At 41.3% G+C, this 20,026-nt stretch overlaps 1 protein-coding gene across 1 annotated transcript in view; it reads left to right on the top strand.

Moving 5' to 3' along the window:
- Positions 1–20,026, top strand: part of RSPO3 (R-spondin 3) — a 108,903-nt gene that overhangs the window by 59,909 nt on the left and 28,968 nt on the right. The window contains exons 3-4 of the mRNA XM_069726077.1: positions 5,179–5,325; positions 8,550–8,739. Of these exons, the coding sequence (XP_069582178.1) occupies positions 5,179–5,325; positions 8,550–8,739 (337 nt within the window). The remainder of the gene's footprint in view (positions 1–5,178; positions 5,326–8,549; positions 8,740–20,026) is intronic.

Below are 20,026 nucleotides of genomic sequence, written 5' to 3'. Positions count from 1 at the left end.
GCAGAAGAAATGCTAGCACAGGCTTCCAGTATCCGTTGTTTCAAATGCTGCACATCTCGTATCTTCACAGCATAGACAATTGCCTTCAGATGACCCCAAAGATAAAAGTCTAAGGGGGTCAGATCGGGAGACCTTGGTGGCTATTCAACTGGCCCACGATGACCAATCCATTTTCCAGGAAACTGTTCATGTAGGTATGCGCGGACCTGACTCCCATAATGTGGTGGCACACCATCTTGCTGGAAAAACTCACGGAACGTGCCATCTTCAATGCATAAAGAGGGCAACACATCATCATGCAGCAATTTCAGATATCCAGTGGCATTGAGTTTGCCATTGATGTAGAATAGTTCCACTATCATTGTACCCCATATACCATTCCATCAATTTTTGTGTTCCAACAGTCTTGGAGGGATCTATCCACTGTGGGTTAGTGTCAGACCAATAGGGATGGTTTTGTTTGTTAACTTCACCATTCACAAAAAAGTTTGCCTTATCACTGAACATAATGTTCTGTGTAAAGTGAGGGTCCTGTTCCAATTTTTGTTTTGCCCATTCTGCAAATTCAGCGCACAGATCTGGGTCATCCTTGTTGAGATGCTGCAGCAGCTAGATTTTGTAAGGGTGCCATTTGTGACTAGCTAATATCCGCCGAAGGGATGTTCGACTGATGCCACTCTCCAGTGACATACGGCGAGTACTTCGCTGTGGGCTCTTGCTGAATGAAGCTAGGACAGACACCGATGTTTCTTCATTAGTGACAGTTTTCTTGCATCCACATTTTGTCAAATCCAACACTGAACCTGATTCACGAAATTTGGCAAGCAGTTTGCTAACTGTAGCATGGGAGATGGGTGGTTTTGTAGGATGTCTTGCATTGAAATCTGCAATCACCCAATTTCTAGCCGCTCCTCATGTGTTAACCTCTGCGACATGTCAATGGCTGTAAACAAAGAGAAACTTGTAAATAACTCATGAAAGAATGAAATTATGTTAAAACCAAGCACACCATTGTTTTTCTTGTATCAATAAGTTTGATTTGTCACATGACCCTCTTCCCATTGAACAAAAATAAAGTTGGATCCAAAATGGACACCACCCATCTTGAAAAGTTGTCCCCCTCCCATATACTATTGTGCCACAAACAGGGAGTTGATATCACCAGCCATTCCCATTCTATTTAGGTGTATCCATATAAAAGGCCCACCCTGTATTTAAGTAACAGGGTCAGTAACTTTAAAACATATCATGAGAAATGATTTAGAAAAATGCATATTTGCAACTTAGAAACCAGAGCACAAAAAATAAACATATTACTGTGAAGAACTTCCACTTCACTTAGCCAGCTTTCAGCCCCATTAGGACGGGACTACCATACATCAGATGGAGGTGTATACATGACCTTCCACATCATTCAACCTAATAGTAACACACTGACCACAAAAATCGACCGCAGATGCCATGGAGGAGGTTGAGTGACAGGTCTAGTTACATGCATCTTCGTAATAATGGGAGTGCAGTCATTGCAGGACAGCAGGAAACTCTGATGAATGGGTGTGCTTTACTAATAGTGAAAAAAGGACAAAACCACAAAAATAGTCTACGTATTAATAAAATCAAATCGCAAACAACAAACCCCTTTAAAACTGATCACTAAGTTTCACTACACAAAACTACATACAGTAGATGTGCAATTTCATTTTTCATGACATTTCTTTTTCCACAAAAAAAAAAAGAAAACAACAGATATTGGAGCAGGAAAAGGGAATAGTTATTTTAAATAAATGTTATCTAGCTAATCACAATAGTGTTTCCTAAGGAGCTAATAACTAAAAAATTAATATGCCTGCTGCCTTAATAGGACAGACATGTCAAGGTATTAGGAAAGGTGACTAAGCATGTGCAGTAAAAGCTCCCCTGGGAGTGTAGAAATATGTTCTTCTAGATATTCTGTCGTGGTAATGAAGACACCAGTGGTGCTGACTGAGGTAAAAGGAGGAAGCTCACATTTTTTACCTCAGCACCCTTTATCTTTCCAGTATTCATTAAGGACAGCAGAGGTGGCTCATACTGCTGTCTACCCTGTCTTTCTGATTTAATACTGGAGATACCAGAGGTGCTGAGGTAAGAAGAAGCTGCTCACACTGTTGTCCACCCTGTACTTCTGATGTAACACTGGAGATACCAGAGGTGTGAAGGTAAGAAGAGGCTGCTCACACTGCTGTTCACCCTGTACTTCTGATGTAACACTGGAGATACCAGAGGTGTGAAGGTAAGAAGAGACTGCTCACACTGCTGTCCACCCTGTACTTCTGATATAACACTGGAGATACCAGAGGTGTGAAGGTAAGAAGAGACTGCTCACACTGCTGTCCACCCTGTACTTCTGACCTAACACTGGAGATACCAGAGGTGTGAAGGTAAGAAGAGGCTGCTCACACTGCTGTCCACCCTGTACTTCTGACCTAACACTGGAGATACCAGAGGTGTGAAGGTAAGAAGAGGCTGCTCACACTGCTGTCCACCCTGTACTTCTGACCTAACACTGGAGATACCAGAGGTGTGAAGTTAAGAAGAGGCTGCTCACACTGCTGTCCACCCTGTACTTCTGATCTAACACTGGAGATACCAAAGGTGTGGAGGCAAAAAGAGTCGCTCACACTGCTGTCCACCCTGTACTTCTGATGTAACACTGGAGATACCAGATGTGTGAAGGTAAGAAGAGGCTGCCCACACTGCTGTCCACCCTGTACTTCTGACCTAGCACTGGAGATACCAGAGGTGTGAAGGTAAGAAGAGGCTGCTCACACTGCTGTCCATCCTGTACTTCTGATCTAACACTGGAGATACCAAAGGTATGGAGGCAAAAAGAGCCGCTCACACTGCTGTCCACCCTGTCTTTCTAATCTAATACTGGATATAATAGAGGTATTGAGGTTAAAGGAGGAAGCTTCCACTGTCCTCATCTAATACTGGAGATACCAGGGATGCTGAGGTAAGAGGAGGCAACTCACAATGCAGTCCACCCTAAATTCTGAATAACAGTTCATGATATAGGTATCTCCAGGTCTTGGGAGTAGAGCGTCCTACAGCTAATACTAATGGGCAACAGTCTAAACATTTTAGGAAAGGTTTCAGTGTAACATGGCCATTTTAATTTTCTAGTGAATACCTACATATATAGGATTATGGTTTGCTAATTAAAAGTGTATTTGTTATTTTAATTACATTTGGTTACTTTTTCTATTCAAACAAACCTCCTTTAAAAGGAACCTGACAGGTGATACATGCTGCCCAATGAGTGGGCAGCATGTAGCACCCACTGGCTGTACGATCACAGCCAGATGTTTGACTCTGAAATGCTGCAAGAGCGCAGGCAGAGAATCTGTCAGTCACTATTAGTGCATGGGGAGAAGCAGCCAGGGACCCAACTGCACGACTAGTGCACAGCTGTTACAAGTATGCTTTTTTTCTGAAATGCCATAGTGTTTCAGAGTCAAACATACATGTCTGTGATTGAACAGTCAATGGTTGATACATGCTGCCCAGGGTTTGCGCAGCACGCATCACCTGTCGGGTTGCCTTTAAACTCAGAAAAAGTGTTATAACTATACTCACATATGTACTGTATACACTCGAGTATAAGCCGACCCAAGTATAAGCCGACCCCCCTAAATTTGCTACAAAAAACTGGGAAAACTTAATGACTCGAGTATAAGACTAGGGTGTAAAATGCAGCAGCTAACGGTAAATGTCAAAAGTAAAAATAGATACCAATAAAAGTAAAATTAATTGAGACATCGGTAGGTTAAGTGTTTTTGAATATTGATATTGAATCAAGAGCCCCATATAATGCTCCATAAAGTTTATGATGGGCCCCATAAGATGCTCCATATTAAATTATGCCCCATATAATCCTGCATAAAGGTTAATAATGGCCCCATAAGATGCTCCATAGACACATTTGCCCCATATAGTGCTGCACAAGCATTGACTATGGACCCATAAGATGCTCCATAAAGATATTTGCCCCATACAGTGCTGCACAAACGTTAATTATGGCCCCATAAGATACTCCATATAGACACTTGCCCTATATATTGCTGCACAAACATTAATTATGGCCCCATAAGGTGCTCCATATAGACACTTGCCCCATATAGTGCTGCACAAATGTTGATAATGGCCCCATAAGATGCTTCATACAGACACTTGCCCCATTTGCTGTTGCTGCGATAAAAAAAATCACATACTAACTGCTCATCGCTCAGGCCCCTGACACTTGCTATATTCACCTGCTCCACGTTCCGGTGCCACTCCGTCTTCAGCGTCTTTTGCACTGACGTTCAGGTAGAGGGCGCGCACTAACCATGTCACCGCCCCCTCTGACCTATGCGTCACTGCAGAAGACGCTGAAGACGGAGCGGCACCAAAAAGAGGAAAGGTGACTATCGCGCAGCGCTCCCCCACCCCATTATACTCACCTGCTCCTGGCGCGGTCCCTGCAGGTCCCTGGTTCCCAGGTGCCGCAGCTTCTTCCTGTACTGAGCGGTCACCGTTACCGCTCATTACATTAATGAGTATGCGGCTCCACCCCTATGGGAGGTGGGGCCGCATATTCATTACTGTAATGAGCGGTACCATGTGACCGCTCAGTACAGGAAGAAGCTGAGGTGACTGGGAACCAGGGACCTGCAGGGAGCACGCCAGGAGCAGGTGAGTATAATTAGACAGCCCCCACTCCCCCTCCCCTGCCAATACCTTGGTATGACTCGATTATAAGCCAAGAGGGGGACTTTCAACCCCCAAAAATGGGCTGAAAATCTCAGCTTATACCCGAGTATATACGGTATATAAGTGTTATATATTGAAAACCCCTAAATGGCAACTCTAAGGCACCAGCAGATAACTGCAATACCAAAAAGGTTACATAATGTGTTCTCTATGGAAACAGAGGTGTAAACCAGACTCATTTGACAGCGGCTTATTTGCCTGCAGAAAGAAAAAGGATCCTTATTGGAAGGCCTTGCACACAACACATGGTCAGCCAATCTCATTGAAAGAAGAAAGTTTAGAAGACTTATCTAACTGGTGTCCTGATGGTCTATGAGTATGAATGACTTGTTTCTTAGCTTGAAGTTCTCCATATTGACTGACATGTCTTTTCTGTGCTTTCAGGATGTAAATCTGACTGTGAAACATGCTTCCACAAAAGCTTCTGCACAAAATGTAAAGGTGGATTTTACTTGCACAGTGGGAAATGTCTTGACACATGTCCAGATGGGTTTGAGAACAATAACCACAGCATGGAATGCAGTACTACTGGTAGGTAGTATCTACTATTTCTACTAAATCTATCTGCCTTTAATAAAGTAGAGTCAGCATTTCTGGTTTACCACACATTTTGGGTTTTCAAGCTGGAAAAATAAAGGGGAGCGAGTTTGCAAATCACTTAGATCATGAAGGAAAGGTTGGAAATATGATTCTTCAGACTGACTGCACCTTGATTAAAATGGCAAAGACGCTGAAGAAAGACGCTACAGCGTTTATGGAAGTTATCTTTTTGTAAGGATATATACACTTGGCAATTAGCTATAGAACTTCCACCACTTGAACCAGTCAGATTTTGCTATCAGAAAGTCATTTTTCTGTTCCTGCAGTAATATTTTTAAAGGACGTTATGTCTCGTTTACATAGCTGACCCCTCTGCACTAAGGTTTTGCAGCTCCTTAGCATGAGGTGTCCCATATATACTAGACGCAAGAACTCCTTCAGATATGTGACACCTTATTGAGCATGCCAGAAACCTCTATACAAAAATGGAAGTCATACATAGGTTAAGAAGTGACTTGATGCACCTTCAGAGCAGCTTTATTATGGGTACATGTAGACATACATACATACAGTATATATGTCTCTATCTATATATCTATATCTCTATAGCACCGAGTGTTTGAGCCCAAAGATCAAAGTAATCATGGCTGGACATGGAGAACTATTTTCCGCTGCAGGTTTTTACTTTCTCATGCCGGTGAGGTGCTCTATTGTTGCTTACGATATTGACACTAAATATCTTACGTGCACTTGATTCTGTCTGAAGCAGGAAAGCATTCATTTGTAAGTAGCGCTTGCGATCTGCACTGAATCATTTGATTTGATGAATGTATGCATACTCTGCTTGAACATAGGTCACTGCACGTTCCTTTGACTCCGCACACATGTAAAGTAAATTAGTCATGTAATCCAGGGTTTGAAATGTGTCTATGCCTAAGCTTATTTTCTTTGGCTGTTTTGGCTCATTTTCAGTAGAACTTCATGACTGGTTCAGTTATGCAGCATATTCTCCCTCTAACAACATAGCCTCTGTTCATAATTTGATTGCATTATCTGTTATGATCTATTACTTGAACCACATTCTGCGCCATTAAGAGTGCCCCGTCTTTGGAGGAATTATAAAAAAAATCCTGTGCATGTTCAAGGGTGGACATATCACCAGTACAACCGATACAGCTGCATTGGGGTCCGGAAGAGGAGCCGCCGCCACCAGCAACTACTCAAGCATAATCCGCTGAAATGTATTGTGGCCAGCAAACTCGTCTGTTCCCTGTGCTGCAATATACACCGCCGGCCTATCAGAGGCCAGCAGCTGACGTTGGTGTGCCTGTGACTGGGGGCCACTAGCAATGACATCATGCACCATGACGGTGATGCCAAAGTCAGTTGCCAAGGAAAGGAGCATGGGGGGAAGGCTCATTGTATAAAATTTTTTAGTGTTTGTTTCTTTTTACTGGGCTAGTAATGGGGTTGTCTGATAGACACCACCCCATTACTAACACCATGGCTTGATGTCAGCTGTGTTTTTGGACGATTTACAGCTGGAATCAGCCCCATTATCCTGCACCAGGGCAATGAGAAGAGCCAAAGCAAGGTGTCAGAATTTGCGCATTTCATGTGATGTGCAACTTCTCGGGTAGCTGTGGGATGGATATTTTTATGCTGAGAAAGGTCAAATAACCAGGGACCTTCCCAGCCTGATAATATTAAATCTCATCTGTCTGCTTTACCTTTGCTGCTTACAAATAGTAACAACCAAATATTCAGACTAACACAAAAAGTTGCGGAAACGAAGAGACCCAGAGGGTAAATAAAATATAAATGCTTTATTAATAATTATTTAAAAAGTCAAAATACACACATAAAACAAGATAGCAGAAAACAGGAGTGCCCCTGGAAGAAGCTGGATGCAAAACGTGCGTCGGGGGTGAGGAGGGACGCTGTGGTCTCGTTGGGGCTGCATTCCATACCACTGGTCTGCTATTCTGTTAATATGTATTATTTATACTTTCTACATTTGTGTGCCACAATAGCTTGTACCTTATTTGGCAATATATGCATTGTGGATACTTATTAACTCTTACAGTATGTCACTTGATTTGATCTAAAGGTACTCAGCTACATGCATACCCATGTACTATTGACCTTATATATGGTGGATTTTGCGATGCAGCCCAGCATCCCCCCTAGTTAGGGCGCTCCTGTTTTCTGCTATCTTATTTTATGTGTGTATTTTGACTTTTTTAATAATTATTAATAAACCATTGATATTTTATTTACTCTCTGGATCTCTTTGTTTGGCAACTTTTTGTGTTAGTCCGAATATATATGGTTATCTGATGTGAAGTGCCTGTTATTTTTGTAAGATTTGGACACTTTTTGGACTAACTTACAAATAATAATGGTGGTCCCCACGTCATTTTTTTTTTCACTTACTTTCTTATTCAATCATAAAAAGCTGTCCAATAATCTCCACAGATGCAATTTTATAATATGTCAGGGGTTCAGCGATTATATGTACGGTATATATGTCTGTCAGTCAGCCTATATGTCTGTATGTCTATATCTATTATCTATCATAAAAAAACGGGCGTATTGTACACTGCATTTTTCCTGCCACGTGATAATAGATGCAGAAATGCTACAGAAATTTCTGAATGCAAATACTCAACATGTGCACATACCCTCAAGGTATTGTAATAATGTCCTTAGGCTTTGTTAACATCTGGATGATGGTTTCAGTTTATATATAGACAATTCTACATTGCAGTGCTGAACTCATCATACAGTGCACTAATGCACAACACCGGTCCTCACTGAATTTTTATGAAGCCTGCTGGTGATGTTGTAGTTTCCAGTGTTACAGAAAGCTACAGTGAATACAGAATACAGTGTATATTCCATTATGCCAAAAAAGTGAAAGTTCGTAGCTCTAGAACAGACTCCCAATGCAAATGTTAACAAAGCTTCAATTTAGACGGTTTATTCTAGTAAAATAACCACGTTTACTATCAGTCTAAAATAGATGTTATTAGGCGGCACACAGAAACACATACTAAATAATCCTACAGATAATCAGTATTTAGACATTTGTCTCGTTTCACTGTGAACACGAGTAAAAATAACATTCGAAAAATGTATCTGCTAATCTGCTACCATCATGTATGTCACTGGAATCATTAGTCTGATATTTCGTCCATGTTTTGTCCCTACAGTTCATTGTTCAGTCAGTGAATGGAGTTCGTGGGGCACATGCACAAAGAGGGGAAAGACCTGTGGTTTCAAACGTGGAAATGAAACCAGGACTCGTGACATATTGCAACACCAGTCGGCACGTGGTATCCCATGCCCGCAAACATCAGAGACAAGGAAATGCATAGTGCAGAAAAAGAAATGCTCAGAACGGTAAGATTCTTCATCAAAATTCCTAAAAGAGTTTGAAAAATGTGTAGCCAAAAAGAAAGGTATTCAGGCATTCTGTACTATAAAGGTGACCATCATTACCCGTGTTACTATACAGAGGGTAGACTTATGTGTAAAAAGAGGTGGAGTGGAACACAATTTAAGGGTGTTGTCTCATGATGATTGATTTTTAGAAGAACACATATGCCCTGCCTCCCTACTCCCTGCTTAATAAAGGGGAGTATGCTCCTGAATGATTGACAGTTCAGCCTAGTGGCATTGCTGCGCTGCTCGCCCAAATTGTGGACTCTACAAATCGGAAACCAGAAGCAGCTTTGGGTCTTTAGCTGCAAACGAGCACAGAGGAACTGAACCTGGCTGGACTCAGCGACCCTGCTAACTTTAGGGCAGCACTTATGAGTTCTATTGGAAACAGCTTGTAAGTGATATGCTGAAGACAGCTTTGGCTGGTAACCTAAGCAACAAGTAGTTGATATTAAAAAGATTCTGCGTTCTCAAGAACAGAGGGATTTTTAATTAAGTAAATTGCAAAGAGGTTTATTTTTACAAGAACTTAAAGAGGACCTTTCACCAAAATTTTCATGTTGAACTGGACACACTTATTTCTTGTGGCCTATGTACTAGTTGTAGTAGAGCGGGGCAACATGGTCAGAATTATTAATACATTTTAGCAGGGCTATAAGGAGTCAAGGCGATCAATATGCCTAAATTAGAAATGACCTGTAATCCTTCATCCCAGACCCAAGTTGTTAATCCCTAATATGCTACCCTGTCAGAGAAACAGATTGTTATATTAGAGCACATGTGTGGCTGGCCTGGGTGGGAGAGCAGCAGTTACATGCAATGTTTGTGAAATTTCTAGGCAGGAGGATTTGATAAGTACGCAGTTGGCTTACACTCGCTGAGTTTTATCATACTTTGATTGGAGTTCAAAAATATGTTGAGGAAAAATTCCCAAAACCATGCATCAAGATTAGAGTAAATGTTACTTTAGCTGGAGATAATATAACATAATACCAAGAGGCTTAAAATATTAAGTGTAAAATTCCCTTCTCATCCACCCACTCATCCTCATTGCAGACACAATCTGATATAATACAGATAGCTAGCCGGTTGCCTATCAGATTTAATGATGTGCTTGATTATATTGAATGCATTCACTCAATATCTTTCCCCTCAATGCAGACAACCATCTATTGAAATGATTCTTTATTCTAAAGGTGTTTTCCAAATCAATTTTGTAGATGAGTTATTATGCATTTGTGCTCCCTAAATTAAACAGGAGCCCCCAGGTGGCACTATGTTATGATGCTTGTTCAGTACTTACACCCCATAGTTGGTATTGCTCAGCTTTGCAATCAATGCGCATTGAAGATTTTTTGCTTATATTACACCGTACATAAGAATGGAAGCACTTTGCATCTTTTAATCCCTCATAACAAGTACACGGATACATGAACATGTTTACCCATAGTAAAATAAGAATAAAAACGATACTAGAAACCCAAACTCTGAGATATCCTCAGACACTGAAGCCTCGGACATAGAAACACATAACAAAAAACTCACGTGGTAAAATAAGAAACAGAGGAAAGGGATGGGATAGGAGACTTGAAAGGCAGAGATTGAACTCCAGTAGCAATTTTTTAGAACTGTCATATTGTCTGAGGACCCGCGTAAATCAATGCAGACTCTACACCATGATTAAGAGATACACACATTGATTATGACCTGTGAAGGAAGCAGAAATGGGGGTCTTTAGAAAAGGTTTATAGATTAGTTCAGCTCAGACTTTAATAATTTTGACCATGTCAGGGATTTGAACCTTTTTACATGCAAACTTAAATGGCACAAAACTTTTGTAAAACAGGACAAAAAAAAATCTGCAGTGAATTAGCTATTCCAGAAGAGTTGCTAGAAGATGTGAGACTTAACCAGCCTAACAGAGTCATGAGCACTCAAAAGAGGACCTAGCTCTGAAAAATAAGAGCATCTGCTTCCCCCCACTCTTCACCCCGTACAGGGGAATTTATCCCCAACTGATGTCTTTACAAATATGGTGTCTCAAGAATTGAGGTGTTTGTTGGATAAAGGTGGAAGAAAAGTTTTTATACTGTACTAAGGAGCAAACGTGCAAACTTTCAGATCTGGCGAGGGACAGGCACTTCACCAAAAAAACCTTCAGATAAAGGGGGTAATGTTGTGATCCTTGACACTATGAAATATAAATACCTTTGTGAATCACTCCTAAGAGATGAGGATCAGTTGAGGTTCTCTCATCCAATCCTACTTTAAGTATTGGGAGAAAGGACCCTACTAGATGAATGATTACAAAACAATCTAATGTAAAACTGAGTTTGATCTTCTACTACTCAAATACCTTGTCACAACCACCTTCTACTGTTTGCACAAGGTACACAAGGGTTTGGACCCCCTCAGGCAAAAATTGATCTTTTCAGGTGTGGGCATCTTTGCCCAGAACCCCGGCTTCTACCTAGAAGGGATACATATGCCCCTTGTGTCTACAGTCCAGTCCTAAATATGTGACATGACTGATATTTTCCAAAAATAGAGGGGTCAACTTTTGATTCTGATGCTTTATTGGCAAGCTTTGATGTCAATGCTCTCTATTTGACATGAAAACGTTATGGAAGCAGTTAAATACTTTCTGAACTCAAAGGATGTCAATATACCATGCTCATAATGAATTTGTGTTTAGACTTTTGTGGTTTTGCCATAGGCCTCTTTCATACTTCAGTCTTTTGGCGTCAGTCACTACCGACATAGTGACGGATTGACGGATCCGTCACAATTGTTGCGAAAACGGTTCTAACGGATCCGTTTTTTTGACGGATCCGTTACTTGGGGGTTGTCTGGGAGAAGTATCTACTTTTTGGAGCATGCGCAATTGAAAAAACGGATTGGGGCGACGGATCCGCCGAAAAAACGGTTGCGGCGGATCCGTCGCCCATAGGCGCCCATTCTATGGAATGGCGGATGCGACGGATCCGTCGCGATCCGCCATTTTGGCGTTGACAAAAAACGCTCCAATGTCCGTCTATTTTCAGAAAACGTCCGCCAAATTTCGACGGATCCGTCGCATGGCGGATGGAACGGACGACCATCCGTCACAATCCGTCACTAATGCAAGTCTATGGGAAAATAACGGATCCGTCAAAAAAAATGACGGATCCGTTATTTGAGGAAAATGGCGGTTTTAGACTGACGCCAAATAACTGAAGTGTGAAAGAGGCCTTACAAGGAATGATTTTCTCTGTAATGGGTGTGTCTTCCACCAGCTAAGGGGCACAGCTATGGCGAACCCATGTGCCACCTTGTATGCAAATCTGCTCCTGGACAAGCATGAGGAGAATAGGATCTTTGCTACAGAAAACAATGTAGGAACAGGCAAAATTGAACTTTGGACCTGTTATACAGAAAATATGTTTTGTGATTTCAAGGGCAATAGCATTTTCTTCTTCATTTGTGGAGGCACTCAATTGTAATACATTAGGGCTCAACTGGGGGTCAACTGGGGGGTCAGCTTGAGAAGATCAGACTATCTTTGAAAAGTATTTGCTGATACTTGAAATGGATGGGGATTTAAGGGAGGTTGTTGGTTACCATGCCCTGTTTTCCCTGAGTGGCACTAAGTTGTGATGCTATTTCTGTACTTACATCTCATGGTTGTTATTGCTCAGTCGTATAATCAATGTGCATTGAAAGTTTTTTTTGCTTCTGTTACATCATACATAGGAATTGAAACAGTTTTTGTGTTTTCAGCCTTCGTAACAAGTGCAAGGATACATGCATTTATTTAAATTTTAAATTTCAAAACTAACAAAAAGGAAAAGTTTGGGCATCCTGCATGGTTAGTAACTAGTGCAACCCCCTTTTGAAAGTATCACAGCTTGTAAACGCTTTTTGTAGCCAGTCAAGAGTTTTCAAATCTTGTTTGAGGGATTTTCCACCATTCTTCCTTGGAAAATTCTTCAAGTTCTGTGACATTCCCTGGTCATCTTGCATGCACTGCTATTTTGAGGTGTAGCCACAGATTTTCAATGATGTTCAGATCAAGGAACTCTGAGGGCCATTGTAAAACCTTCAGCTTTTGCATTTAAGGTTGTCTATTGTGGATTCTGACGTGTGTTTAAAATCATTATCCATCTTCCATGAAGGCCATATTTGTGCGAGGTGTCTTTGAACAGTAGAACAATGTACACCAACTCCAGATAAAATCATTGATGCTTAGTCTTTCTGAAGGTCCTTTGCAATCAGGCAGGTGTTCTGTTTTGCCTCTCTAGCAATCATACGAGCAGCCCTCACTGAAATTTTTCTTGGTCTTCCAGATTTTATCTTGATCTCCACTGTTCCTGTTAACTGCCATTTCTCAATTACATTTTGAACTGAGGAAAGGGCAACTTGAAAATGCTTTGCTATTTTCTTATAGCCTTCTCCTGCTTTGTAGGCCTCCACCATTTTTATTTTCAGAGTGATAGGCAGCTGCTTAGAGAACCTATGGCTGGTTTTTTTTGCATTTTGTTCCTAAACTATGAAGGGAATGTGTCATCTTTAACTTTTAGAGATCATTTCAGTTTCAACTTGCTTGACTGTAATTTTGACCAGGGTGCTCAAACTTTTACATGAAATTATCCATACACACAAATTGTTACCACCTACATGGGGCTGGATCAATTGTTACAATTTACATATCAATTAAAAACATTAACAACTTATGTGCCAGTACAGATGACACAATAAAAAAAAAACCACAAGATGATCTATTTGATTACTGTAAGTTAAAGAAGCACTCCCATTAATGGTTCTATAGACTAAACATGTATCAATGTACTGTACATGTAGTTTAGTGTAAGTGTATTAATATTCTCATCAATCGCAGTCTTCTCCGGTCTCCAGCACCCTCCCGATCCTCTTCTGAGTCACGTGACTTCTTTTCCAACTCTCTGGATCACGTTGCGCTCTGTGTAAGTTCGGAAGTGGCTTTTAGTATGTAAGCTTGTGAAGCATCAGAATGTAATAGTGACTTCTGGCTCACAAGCAAACCCCAGTGTGAGCCAACAAGGCAGAATAGAAGTCACATGGGTGAGGGGACTGGAGGGGCACTGGAAACCAGGGAAGAGAACAATCGGTAAACATATTAATACACCTACATTAAACTACAGTTACATTCACCAAGGATTAGCTATTGTAATGTGCTGCTGCAGTGCAGTATAGTGCAACCTCCACCGGGGGTACTGGTTAAGGAAAAGAGGTTGTACACACAGAGCAGCAATACTGAACTACAACACAGGTGTCACAGGTAATGAAAGAGAAGTCAGGCAAGCCAAAATCATACACAGAGAGATAAGCGCAGTACACAGGGGAAGTCAGAAGAATGGTCGGGGACAAACAACAAGTCAGAGCCTACCGGAAACGTGGTAACCAAAACATGAGACGCAAGACGAAGTCGGGATACAAGCCAAAGGTCAGATCAGGTCATAAACGGGTACAGGCAGTCAGAGGCAAAAAAGAACACTGGTACAAGTGAACAGGTCAGGTGCTCAAGCCATGCAACATGAACTATAGCTGACACTGGCCCACAGGCTGCAGAGGACTTAAATAGCTCAGCCAGCTTCAAAGTGAGGCAGAGGGGATTAACTTTCACATGCCCAGTCCAAAAACAAGACAGCTGAACATAAACTCAGAACTGGTCATGACAGCTATAAAAAGCTTACGGGAGTGCTTCTTTAATAATTATATACCAACTGGCATCTATGGTTTAATTCTGCTGGAAAGCGAGTTTTGATTGAAATGTTTTCCCATCTCCTCCCCTACTTGGGAATTTCACTTTTAACCATCCCTTGTAATAATTTATATGACCTTATTGATTAAAACTTTGATGGAAAATTGATCTGGTATGGTTGATACATTGACGATGATTTGAAGATATACTCATTGTCATCGTGGTGGCTATGCCAGAAATAGTATCACAAACTATAAATGTAAATTTTAGGTTGATAGAATTGTTTAGATAGCGATATAACTTTTGGGGATTTTTATATGTAGGGCACACAGTGATACAGGTACTATAACAACCAAGACACCTGACAAACCAGTATTATTCTTTTTTAGAGCACCATTGGTTCCATGTTTCTGTACACGTGAAAAGGGATTCAGATACTAAATACAGATATAAATTACAAAGACAAGCTAACAATGACAGATATACAGAGGGGAAAAGGCGCTGCCCTTGTGGGCTTACAGTTTACCGGTATGTAAAAGGCTAGAGCAGTACAGTTATCCTGGATGGATGATCAATGCAGCAAAAATCAAAGTTAATAGTTACAATTGGAAAATTTTGGTAGTATCAACATACTTTTTCAAAGGCCAATAAGACTAATAAGGGTACAAGTTATTAATTACACCATTTAGTTAAATCATAAAAGATTTCATCTTATGCTGCACTCAGATGTTACAAGAGAAGGTTATCTAACGTGCTACGGATGGAGTAAAAATAATTCCAAAAAAGGCATGCAGTTTAAGACAAAGGATATCCCCGAACAATAAAACAAATAAGAATACCTGGTTTTCTAATATTGCTTTTATCAAATGTGGCCAGAGAATATGTATGGTATGTGATATTTCAGATATGGGATGTACATTTACATCAATTACTTATGTTGCCCAGTACAAAATTAAATCCATGTTCAACTGCAACCCGACAAATGTTATTTAATTCCATGTGTCAGTTGGCGGATCCAGTATGTGGGGTGCAGCACAATTCCACTGAAATTAAGTTAGGCAGCACCTTTCAGTTATTAGTAATGCTAATGCAAGTAATACTTTTGTGTTATGAAAACTTTTACATTCCCAAGTTGGGTAGGCAATTGAAAACGTTTATTATTGAATAGGGAAGCTTTTTGAAACTTCTCAATCTATACTCGCTTCCTGGCAGAATTAATCGAAGACATGATTTGATATATTAACATTCACTATTTATTATTATTATTATTATTTATTATTATAGCGCTTTACATGTGAGGAGGGGTATACATAATAAAAACAAGTTCAATAATCTTGAACAATACAAGTCACAACTGGTACAGGAGGAGTGAGGACCCTGCCCACGAGGGCTCACAATCTACAAGAGATGGGTGAGGATACAGTAGGTGAGGATAGAGCTGGTCGTGCAGTGGTTTGGTCGATCAGTGGTTACTGCAGGTTGTAGGCTTGCCGCGTACGCTTATTAATTATATTAAGGTTCAATATGTCACGATTCACACCGTGACTGTCACCCCTACGTCACGGATCGGGGTGACTTCAGGCCAACAGACGGCTATCACATGTGCAGGGGGGCTTATCTTAGTTATCCCTCCCCTGCTACACTGAGATGAAAACACACACAAGGCTATTGACCTCTTAAGGTACCGTCACACATAACGATATCGTTGCTTTTTGTGACGTAGTAACAATAGCGTTAACGAAATCGTTATGCGTGACAGCGATCAATGATCAGGCCCCTGCAGGGAGATCGTTGGTCGCTGGGGAATGATCAGGACTTTATTTCGTCGCTGGATCACCCGCTGACATCGCTGAATCGGCTTGTGTGACGCCGATTCAGCGATGTCGTCACTGGTAACCAGGGTAAACATCGGGTTACAAAGTGCAGGGCCGCGCTTAGTAACCCGATGTTTACCCTGGTTACCATTGTAAAAGTTAAAAAAAAAAACAAACAGTACATACTTACATTCCTGTCACGTCCCTCAGCGTCAGCTTCCCTGCGTCCCCCAGTGTCAGCGCCGGCCGGCCATAAAGCAGAGCACAGCGGTGACATCACTGCTCTGCTTTCTGGCCAGCGCTTACACAGTGTAGGGAAGCTGACGCTGGGGGACGCGACAGGAATGTAAGTATGTAGTGTTTTTTTTTTTACTTTTACAATGGTAACCAGGGTAAACATCGGGTTACTAAGCGAGGCCCTGCACTTAGTAACCCGATGTTTACCCTGGTTACGCGGCGACTTCGGCAACGACTTACACAACGATCTTACACAACGACACAATGACTTACCAACGATCACGGCCAGGTCGTATCGCTGGTCGTGATCGTTGGTAAATCGTTAAGTGTAACAGTACCTTTAGTTAACCGCAGGGGCTTATTTTAGTTATCCCACTGCTCTGCAATATAACACAAACTGCAGGGATTTATGTTTATCCCACTTTACAGTTCCACTTGAGAACTTGCAGCTCTCTGGCGCCCCCTTACCCTCAGGTCAGATTAGGTACTGCACCTAGGGTAATTAGTCGCCAGAAAGGCAGCCTGCTATGAACTGGCTATTGGGCACGCTGCAGTGAGGCGATATAACTACTCCCACTCAGGCAGGAGCAATAATTATCAACGCCGACGTCGCTACAACGACTCCCAAAGGCACAGAACAAGGTACGCTTGCCTTATTTAAACATGTTATAATGAAACCTTATTAATTAAACAAGGTACGCTTATGCTTATTTAAACATGTTTATTGGAGCAAATATATTTATAAAGTTATTAGTGTTCATCTTGTAGTCTATTGGAGAAGTTTCACTGTACATTACAAGGCTAGTTTACTTTAAAGTACACCTATTGGATCAAGTTGCGCAAAATCTAGAATGCAGGCATCTAATCTTCATATCCAAGAAAAAAGAGCGCGGCTGGCAGCACTTACTGAGGGGTACGCACGTTTAAAATCCCCAAGGAACTCACTTAGAGGCATATGAGCCAACAAAGAAAAAAGTGTTGTTAGCACTGATATTGTAAGAGTGAACACATATGCGCTGCAACAACCAATGCCGTAAAGCATTAGGCCATACAAGTGCACAGGGCAGGATTGTCGAATGCTAACGATCAGAGAGTAAATGATCTGTTCTCAGTAGTAATAATCATTGCTGAGTTACAAAGTGTCTCCAGAAGAAATATAGTCCCAAGCACTGTTAGGAGGTTCATTGATTGGATTTCTACAGTAAAGCAGCCGCATCCAAGACTGAGATCACCATGTACACTGCCAAGAATCTGGTTGTGTGGTACATAACACATTGTCATTGGTGTATAGATCAATGGAAAGTCTCTCTGGTGTCATCAGTCTGGCCTTCTGACAGTCTGATGGACTATTCTAGGTTTGGCAGATACCAAGAAAGGAGATTATGACAAAATGTGTAGTAATTGTACAATTTGATTGAGAAAGAATAAGTGTCTGGAGCAGTTTTGTCGCCTTTTTAATAGATTCAGCTGAGTTCCTTAATTCCAAAGAGGAAAGTTTGCAATACATGTAATTTTGGGGGGATACGTAAAGGGGTTGTGCAAAACTCTAAAAATATAGCTGTTTAGATTGTCTTCACTGTTGCATTTCTGCCCTACTCAAGACGATGTATCTGTGCTGCACTACCTTACACAGCTCATAGAAGATGTAATCCTGTTTCAGGCGGAATATTGCCATAATTTTTAAATCTTGTTTTTTGCTGCCTTATCTGAGAGCAGCATTATGTAGGCATAGAGACCCTAAATACAATGATGTATCACTTAATTTACTGGGTGCAGCAGTTGACACAATCAAAGTTTTTAGATGTAGCAGCATGAAGCAGAGCTGAGAAAGCTAACCCTGCCCACGCCACAGCTCTCTATGTACATAGTTTATTGACACTGAGCTGCTTATTAGAAAAGGGGCTGGAGTCTGATGACTTAGCAGGTGCCAGCTAGACCCAGCAATGATAATGTCCTAGTGAAAAAATCTTTATTGTAAGCATGATCAGTGACACATTGTTGAATTCAGAGTTTTTACCCCTACTTCATGCTGTCCTCAGATTACATAACAAAAACCTGCTGACAGATTCTTTAAGTTCGTAATAAAGAGTTTGCCAAGTTGCTTTGTCAACCCAATTAAACATGTCAAACAGGCTAAAGCATTTATGGATCCAGAAAGTTGGCAATAGAAAATAACAGGTTATAGATCTCAATGTAAACATTTTTGTAGCATAATATATTGGTCCAGTATTGTGGAGATTAGTATACAGTGGACAATATTATTTTGCAAAACAATTGTTGAAACACAGTCAAAAATAGTCCAAGATAAAACAATAATAATACACGAGTCACAGTCTCAGAAAGCCGGCTGGGGAAGGAGGAGCAGCGGCAGGAGCTAGCGGCTGTGACATCATACTCACCCTCCACGTGTGGTCCTGCATGTCCCTGCATCCGTTATCCGGTGCCGGCAGCTCTCCTCTCCTCTGCTCAGCGGTCAAGTGGTACCGCTCATTAAGGTAATGAATATGTACAGTACAGACCAAAAGTTTGGACACACCTTCTCATTTAAAGATTTTTCTGTATTGTCATGACTATGAAAATTGTAAATTCACACTGAAGGCATCAAAACTATGAATTAACACATGTGGAATTATATACTTAACAAAAAGGTGTGAAACAACTGAAATTATGTCTTATATTCTAGGTTCAACAAAGTAGCCACCTTTTGCTTTGATGACTGCTTTGCACACTCTTGGCATTCTCTTGATGAGCTTCAAGAGGTAGTTACCGGAAATGGTCTTCCAACAATCTTGAAGGAGTTCCCAGAGATGCTTAGCACTTGTTGGCCCTTTTGCCTTCACTCTGCAGTCCAGCTCACCCCAAACCATCTCGATTGGGTTCAGGTCTGGTGGCTGTGGAGTCTAGGTCATCTGGCGTAGCACCCAATCACTCTCCTTCTTGGTCAAATAGCCCTTACACAGCCTGGAGGTGTTTTTTTTGCGGTCATTGTCCTGTTGAAAAATAAATGATTGTCCAACTAAACACAAACCGGATGGAATAGCATGCCACTGCAAGATGTTGTCGAAGCCATGCTGGTTCAGTATGCCTTCCATTTTGATTAAATCCCCAACAATGTCACCAGCAAAGCAGCCCCACACCATCACACCTCTTCCATGCTTCACGATGGGAACCAGGCAAGTAGAGTCCATCCGTTCACCTTTTCTGCATCGCACAAAGACACGGTGGTTGGAACCAAAGATCTCAAAGTTGGACTCATCTGACCAAAGCACAGATTTCCACTGGTCTAATGTCCATTCCTTGTGTTCTTTAGCCTAAACAAGTCTCTTCTGCTTGTTTCCTGTCCTTAGCAGTGGTTTCCTAGCAGCTATTTTACCATGAAGGCCTGCTTCACAAAGTCTACTCTAAACAGTTGTTGTAGAGATGGGTCTGCTGCTAGAACTCTGTGTGGCATTGACCTGGTCTCTAATCTGAGCTG

The sequence above is a fragment of the Ranitomeya imitator genome, chromosome 5 (genome assembly GCF_032444005.1).
Source record: "Ranitomeya imitator isolate aRanImi1 chromosome 5, aRanImi1.pri, whole genome shotgun sequence".
Taxonomy (NCBI): Eukaryota; Metazoa; Chordata; class Amphibia; order Anura; family Dendrobatidae; genus Ranitomeya; species Ranitomeya imitator.
Note: the sequence above shows the minus strand (reverse complement) of the source record. Positions and strands in the feature narration are given on the sequence as shown.